The sequence below is a fragment of the Siphateles boraxobius genome, unplaced genomic scaffold, assembly GCF_051911475.1.
Source record: "Siphateles boraxobius isolate OS27281-9 unplaced genomic scaffold, OSU_SipBor_1 8, whole genome shotgun sequence".
NCBI lineage: Eukaryota > Metazoa > Chordata > Actinopteri > Cypriniformes > Leuciscidae > Siphateles > Siphateles boraxobius.
Window position 1 is genome coordinate 38616209 of NW_027509208.1, and position 8792 is coordinate 38625000.

Genomic DNA, 8792 nt, shown 5'->3' on the forward strand with positions numbered 1-8792 from the left:
GTCCTGTTTGTGAAGGTTCATCAGCTCTGCTGCGAATAAGAGTCTTTATGCAAAGTTTCCAGGAACCATGTGACTTCCAGTCTAGTGCAGTAGAGGTTTTCTATCTACAACCACATCACACGTCGCTAATTAGGCAGGGCGAGAGAGAGAGGGAGTGAAGCAGAGCAAGAAAGAAAGAGTGTGAGCGCTGCCGTATCTACTCATTCGTCAGTGGACCGCCATCAGTTCACATCTCTCCTCTGAACACATGCAGTCTCACGTAGACTGAGACAGACAGACAGATAAACAGGCTGAGAGAAAGACGCCAGCAGAAGACAGACTCTGAAGGAGGTCAAAGGTTTCACAGGGACTGAAGTGGCATGGCTCAGGGCTCTGACAATAACGACACCAGCTACACCAAATCACCCTCACCGGGCAATAGACAGGTAAGAGAGACTTAACCAGCACCATGCACACACTTCACCAACCTTCTGGAAATGCATTTAAAACATTACTTTATTTACATTATTAAAAAAAAATATTAAAAAATATTTAATTAGTTATATTAGGATGTATAATAAAATAATAATACAATTGTATTCATTTTATTTTTATGTATTTTGTAGATAAAATATACATTTTTAATTATATCACAACTATAATATATAAATAAAAAATAAAATAAAAAATATAAAAAACCAAAAATACAATTATACACAATGTTTATTTATATATATAAAATAAAATATATAAACATGTAACTTTATCATAAATATAATAATAAAATAATTTTTAATAAATACAGAAATAATGTAGATGCAACATGCTTCCAACAAGATGGGATATAACGTGTACAAAGCTTAAATATTAAGTTGAATACGATTTGACTGACATCTAAATACGTATTGTACTGTAGATTTCAATTGCATTTCCATTATTCTGTCTGTGAGTAAGAGTGTTAGCATGTGTCTATGATTTGCACACGTGTATGAAAGATTATGATTGTGTTGAATCAATGGAAGTCATGAGGCCGGTGGTGATTTTAACCTTCAGACCAAACACATACTACCGTAACCCTGAAATGCTTTGTCAACATTTATAAAGGTAATCAGCTTTAGTGTTGTGCAACCGACCAGAACTATTGAGTTGCACACAGCTTCATGCAGTGAGAGAGAGTTTGACAGAATGATAGTGATTGTGAAACTGCCGTTAAAGATGGCACGAGGCCATACGAGCAGTGGTGATCTACTTCAACGGCCACTACATCCTCTCCAACCGCGAAGGACGATAGATGTTTATCACTGAGAGTGCATGATTCAGACATAGCAACAGTGCAAATCATGTTTTGGTTACATGACTTATGCATGCAAATGCAGTGGCCACAAAAAGTGTTTGGACACTTTGAACTGCCTTTGTAGCATCTACTACAAATAAGTACCAGTTGATTCACTGCAAATACTTTAAAGCTTTGTAATCTGCGGCTAAATGCTTCATTGACAAATCTACTTTCATCATGAAGCAGCTGGATGACAGCAAATGCCATCCTAAAGTCACCTGAAATGAGCTACTCATAGCCATTGTGCACGCACACACACACACACACACACACACACACACACACACTTTCTCGAGGAGGGTCTCTTATTCTGGTGAATTTGTCATATGGAAAAAGTCACTGATTCTTGTGGGTTCAGTAAAGAACGTCATTGCAGACGGGTTGTGGGAAAAGTTTGCCTTCTATCATTGAAAATGTCACCTGTCTACCACAACATGTGATAAATGTGCAGACCTGAAGGTGGATATTAAAAGTAAAAAAAAAAAAAAAGTTTAATGGAGAACAGTGTTATTGTTATTGTTAACTAAAACTTCAACCATTAAAATGTTTTTCAGTAATTGAAATAAAGCTAAAGTAAAATAAAATATAAATGTTAGATGAAAACGTTCAATTTAGACCAAAATTAGAGCGAATTACTAATACTGAAATTGAAATTAAAATGAATTAAAGCTATTTAGAATTTTTTTTTTATGACAAAAGCACAAAACAAAATTACTACAATTAAAAAAAAAGCGGAAAACATAAAAGTAAAAGCTACTTGAAAGTATAAATAAATAATTATATAATAGTATATAAATAATACTAAAATAACACTGATGGAGAAAAATGTTCTTGGTCTTCTTACTGTGCAAATTTAATTGGTGCATGTCATTTCAAAGTTTGTCTTCAAAAAGTTTCATACAAATATAATATCCCAGAAACAACTTTCCTTTTCGGCTGACATCAACTACAGTAGGTTGTGCAGACATGGAAAATAATATTAACCAATAGTCGTTTTTAGGCTAAATTCTTGCCAATAGTCAACACAGTGATGTAATGCCACTTGACATTAATATTATAGAAGTTACAGCAAAAGTTGCAAATAATAATACGATTTGAAATTAAAAAACATTACCATTGGGATACGTAAACAAGCTCTGGACCTTCAGCCTCCTCCTGGTCAAAAAGCTTCCTCAGAAATGTGTGGCGGTCCATTCTATCATGACGAAAACTCTTGATTTGAGAGAGCATCTAGTAAAATGTGTTGCAAACGCCATTCACTTTAAAGTCATGTTTTTGTGCTGAAATACAAATGTACTCTTGTGTCCTGATCTTAAGGGATCGTCGGATGACGTAAGGAAAGTCATGAGGAGAGAAAAGAACCGTATCGCGGCGCAGAAGAGCCGAATGAGACAGACGCAGAAAGCCGACAGTCTGCACCTGGTGAGAACTTTCAAACATACACACCTGATACATTCATTTCCACACAAACACGTTCTAATTAACCCGTATAAGCAGCTCTGCAACAAAACAGACATTTAATGCATTGTTTCGTGCAGCAAACTGTGACTTCTGAACAGCCAGAAGATACACAATGCTAACAAAAACATGTTCTAAGAACGTTTTGCTAACGTTCCCATTATGTAATGATAACATTAGCCTATTTATGAATGTTTTCTGAACGTTCATTATTTTCTTGGTTATGTGAAAATTCCATATTGCAAACATTATGGGATTGTTACTTTTGAATGTTTTCAATTACATTCTGAAACAAGTAGTAACATTTAAAATTTTTGCAGAAAAAAAATTTTTTTTTGATGAGCATTGATTGAAAAATCAATGCTCATCAAAAAAAATTGAAAAATTTTTGCTCATTCCATGAGCGATATTGATAGATAATGTTTACGTGCTGACGTTTTGAGACCATTATTAAAGACCAGATAACTTTGAACTAACATTCTACTGACATTACTGGAAGAATGTGTGTTCATAACTTTGATAGAACCTTGCCAGAACGTTATGAAGTTATGAGAACTGTTCAGGGGCGACCACCGGTAACACTACACTGTTCGTTCCATTGACTTCCATTCATATGAATACAAATGCAGGAAATGCAAGCACAAGCAAAGAAGTTTTGCATTTTGCTGCGTTCCAAAGTTAAAGTATGTTGAACTCTGACCTGCGAATGCGTATCACGTAAAGATGTGAGGCCAGTTGAAGAATGATATGCCACTGTGTCGCATGATGTGACGTCATTATGCAACAGTTGCAGTGTCCGTTGGCATTTCGCATGCTCAAAGTCTAGTGTGGCTAGGGCTTTAGCTGGGCAGACAGACCCTAAAAAGGTTTAGGAAGAAAAAAAATAGATTTTTAGTAAAAACAACCAAACAAACATTTCACGAAAACCGAAAATAAAACGATTACAAATCCAAGAAGAGAAGAGCATCCAGCATCATTGCGTCCAGCTGTGTTACAGGCGTGATGCTGATCGACTCTGTATTTACATGAAGCTTTACTGACCATGTGGTGATGCGTCATGGCTTCTGTCGTGCTTCACACTTGTTGTGGCTCTGGTCTTGTTTGCTTCAGATTCTGGCATTAATTACATAGCGTGGGTGAACCGCTCAGCTAGCGGCACCTAGTAAATTCTCTGTAATTTATCAAGAAAACAACAACAATCCTCAAATCTGCATGACTTATTCTAGGTCTGCTAACAGAACTGTGATAATTTGCATCCGTGCATTCAATGACTTTGCTCTTAACCCAAGCACACGCCTGTCTAACAGTCATCAAACCGTTTGGATTGCATTTGGCTCTTACTCAAATCCAAAACCCTCTACCACTTTCATTCAGCATCTGTGTGACTGTGTTATATGGGTGTTTCTCTCTGGTATTACTCATGTCCTTTCTCTCCTTCGATAGCTGCACATGGTGTCCTAAGGACTCAAAAGAACAGACCCAGTGCAGTTATGCTCGTCTTTACATCAATACATCAACTACAAGAATAGATCCTCCAAACTCTATGATCAATCCAAAAACGAAAGCTCTGTCATCATTTACTCACGCTCATGTCGTTCCACACCTGACTGTCTGGAACACAAAACAATATATTTTCATTCACGTTTCCGCACATTCAAATTTTGCGTCACGTTTATTTATGGGAACTGTGAGACATCAAACATGGTACGCTAAGTTTGAAAATCAGCAGATGAAAATGTTAGAGAAATGATATGATAGGTATGGCTCAAAGGAGATGATCAATCAATAATTGATTTATTTATTTTTAAAGCATTTTTAAAGCTATAAAAGCATACAAATACTACGCCTAAGTTAGTGGCATGACTTTTTAAACCGGTTGAAAACTGCCCTATACTCTTTACTGGCAAACACAACATACTTTTTGACCTCCTCAAGACAATCCAGCACACACATTACTTCCTGCTTTAAAGGGAAGATACAACTCCGTATCATCTGCATAACTATGATATGAAATGCCATATTTTTAAACATAGAGTCCAGCAGAATCATGTAAAGGACAAAAAGTATCAGCCCTAAAATAAAGCCCTGAGGTACCCCATAAGTTACAGGAGCAGCAGAAGAATAATGATTCCCAATCTTTACCGCAAATGTCCTACCCTCCAGTTAAGAACAGAACTAGGGATACACGATATATCGGCCATCATATTGGTATCGGCCTGATGAGAACATTTGGCCGATAAATAATGGATTATTCCTTCATCTGAGACGCTTCAAATACACACTGTTTGCCATGATGGTTTTGAATTGCTTGAAATATGATCAGAATAACTTCAAAAAAGGTAAATACAGTTAAGTGCAACATGTACAGCGCAAATCTGTCATAAGGCTACATTACAATTATAATACAATCATAAATATAAAAGAAAAATTTATAATTGTGTGCTTGGGACATGACTTTTAATGGTGAAACTTGTTTTTGTAATGAGGCTCTTAAAATTTATATAAAAATTTGGATTTGGATTTATTGGCCAATATATCGGTTATCGACTTTCAAATCTAAAGCATTATCGTTAACGGCCCTTTTTTTTATCTGCCATTTTTTAAACTACAATTTTTTGCATCCCTAAACAGAACCAACATAAGGCTAATCCTTTTACCCCGCCACACCACTCAAGGCGCTCTAACAAAAGGACACAATCCAGCGTGTCGAACGCCACACTCAGGTCTAAGACAAGCCCAACAGTTTCCATGGTCAAAATACAACATTGTCTAGGAATTTTGCCATGAAAGGAAGTTTAGAAATAGGACGAAAATGTTAAAGGATAGAAGGGGGTTATATAATAAGACCAGGTTTCTCTAACAAGGGCTGCTCTACCACAACTCAGTGGCACACATCCATCCCTCAGTCAAACTTTTATTTATAAATTTATCAAATATATGGAACAACATGAACCAGTATTTTTATTTTTGAGTGAACTATACCTTTAAATAAGCTTCTATACACTAGTGATTGGTGTGAATCTACTGAAGGGATTCTGCTTGAGAATGAGATCTGGTCTGATTCACAGAATAAATGCAGATATCAAAGTGAACTTAGTAGCTGTTTTTTCTCAGCAAGAGATTGGTTTGATTAGCTAGTTGACCTGCTGTCAGTCCCGACAGCCCCCGCTGTAATTCTCAGTAACAGTTATCTGATAGCACACACGCACACACACATACACACACACACACAAACACACAGACCTCATGTGAGTTCCCCTGAACTCAACCGGTTACACGCAAAGTGGGAGACGCTGTCCCGACAGGAACATACCACTTAACAGGAACCGCATATCATTTCGATTTTGAGGTTTCACAGCTTTTGAGAAATGCACATATAGGTCACACATCAGCAGATATGAATACTTAAGAGTTTATACCAATAATGCTTAATATCCTGATGTGTAAACGCCTCAAACTTTTATTGAGTAAAGGTCATGGCTGAAGCAAAACTGCATGAAAATTGTGTATGCAATGTGTGCATCTAGGTTATTTTAGTATTATTTTAAATGATCCTTTATTTTTATATTTTTAGTTTTCATACATTTTTTGTTTAATTTCTGAAATTATATTATTATTATCTCTTTAGCATTAGTTTATTTTCAGACTTAGTTTTAGTCATTTTAGTACTTAAACTTATTTATTTCAATGTTAATTGCCAAGGCAACATTTCTAATTTTAATTTCTTATTTATTTAGGTTTTTCATTTATTTGATTTTATCTCAGCTTTACTTCAATTAACGAAAAGTATTTTTAATAGTAACAACAACACTGGTGTGCATCGTGTTTTATCATCAAAAGCAGAGAAAGACCCAATAGTTTCAAATACCCAATAGTAGTAAATCTGGTTTTCTTGCAATTTCAGTTTTTAAAATGAGAAGCATGCAGTTTTAGTATCCAGAGAAGCATCATGTTGATATTACAGATTAATTGAAACTAATCTATTATTAATTATAGTAATCTTAAGATATGAAATAATAAAATATTCAGTTGAATGTGTCACAGAGGAAAGTCATCAACTCAGTTCTGTGTAAGGGGAGACTCACTCTTCTGTGTTCAGTGTAGTATGTGGTTTCACTCTTCACGGCTATGCTTGATAAACAGGAAGCTGAAATTTCCCTCCGTATGACACGTTTCCTGTAGTGTCTTCTCATGGTGTGTTTTTTATTGAGGCCTGCCTGAGAAACGTGGGCCGTCAAGGGGAGTGTTCAGTTGTCATTTCTGGTAAGGTGTCGCTATAGGCCGTGGGCAGATAAAGTTGAATGACGCTTGTCAGAGGGGTTTTACCCTAGTGACTGGAAGGCATCGGAGCGGATAGTCGAGCTGCAGATCACAGGCCGGTGACGACGCTGAGCGGGAACCTTCATGACCCCCTAAACCACCTAAAAATAATGGCCAATAAACATATGCACGCTCTCATCTATTTCTAGCCCTCTATTCTTAGATATGTATCTAGTTAAAATTTTACCTGTGGACATTTGTAGATAAGTGCCTGTCAGAGGACAATGCAGTTGAGTTTTGGATTCTTCCTCATCTGTAGGAGAGTTTTCCTTAGGGCTGTTTTGAAGCAATGTGAAAACTCCAATACAAACAAAAATGACTTGACTTCTGAGCATTTTATAAATATTTTACATTATACGCTGAACCTTAGGTTAACATCATTTAACAAGGTTCCCTGTTGACCCTAAACTGTAGCATCAAACACCCACAGTGAGTTGTTTAGCAACAGATAACCATCCATAAAGCAAACAGTTCTTACTTCATTAAAGGGATAGTTCACCCCAAAATGAACATTTTGTCATAATTTTCTCACCCTCAAAGTTGTTCCTAACCTGTACGAGTTTACTCCTTCTGTTGAACAAAAATGAAGATATTTTGGAGAATGTCGGTAACCAAAAAGTTGGGTCAGAAGTCAATGGGTGTTGTCAACTGTCTGGTTACTTACTACTATTCTTTAAAATATCATCTTTTGTGTTCAACAGAAGAAATAAACTCATACAGGTTTGAAACAACACAACGGTGAGTAAATGGTAACAAAATTTTCATTTTTGGGTGAACTAACGTTATCCCTTTACCGTGAATGTACAGCGTGAAATCTTGAATACTCAATACCCAGGATTAGTTACTAACCCAGTATTATGAAAAGCTCATAAATGTGTCAGAAATGAATGTTATCCATGATTAATAGGATAGTGTGTGCTAATTCTGCGGTGTTTGTAATTTTGAGGACCTCTAGAGGACAGAATTTCTTGACAAAATTCATGTCCTGTTGAATGAAAACTTGCTTAAAATATTCTTCAGAAAATGACCTCTGGAGCTTGTATCAATATATTTTGTTTTCTGTTTGTGCTGTAGGAGAGTGAAAATTTGGAGAAGGAAAACGCAGCGCTCAGGAAAGAAGTGAAGAGACTCACAGAAGAGGCCAAATATCTGTCCACGGTCTTGAGTAACCATGAGCCGCTGTGCACGGGCCTGAGCGGCGCGTCATCCGAGCTGCTGTACGGCGCGCATCACGGCGCGTTCCACCAGCATATCAGCGTGCCACACTACCCGCTCTGACCGCCAGAGGCCGCTAGAACTGCGCACGCAACCCGCCTGTGGGCGACAGGCAATGAACTTTGGTTGGGTCATCATTAACCACGTACGGTACATAGTCATCAGCGGGCATTGAAATGATCTTAAAGTCATCATGAGTATCATAGAAATAAAACAAACGCCTCCAGATGAAACGATTTCTGTGACAATGATATCTTAATATAATTTTTTTTTGGTCTAAAGTTAAATCCCAGAACAAAACCTCATGTCTGTAAAATGCAAATGTGTTAAACGTAGGGTGTTCTTGCAAAAGTAAAGACAATGACACGATGAATGTTTTCAATTTAGATTAGATTCATTAGAAGCCAGTCTACTGATTCATACAATCGTTTATTTTATTCTATTTCTGTGAAATGTTAAAGAAATGACTGGACTTTATTCTAAG

General features: G+C 36.7%; 1 protein-coding gene across 1 annotated transcript in view; it reads left to right on the forward strand.

Annotated features, from left to right (window-relative positions):
• The window catches only part of batf (basic leucine zipper transcription factor, ATF-like), a 10080-nt gene continuing 1288 nt past the window's right edge, over positions 1–8792 (forward strand). Inside the window, exons 1-3 of the mRNA XM_077219787.1 lie at positions 1–425; positions 2633–2737; positions 8168–8792. The exon at positions 8168–8792 is cut by the window's right edge and continues 1288 nt beyond it. Coding sequence (XP_077075902.1) covers positions 360–425; positions 2633–2737; positions 8168–8371 — 375 coding nt within the window. The 5' untranslated portion in view covers positions 1–359 and the 3' untranslated portion in view covers positions 8372–8792. The remainder of the gene's footprint in view (positions 426–2632; positions 2738–8167) is intronic.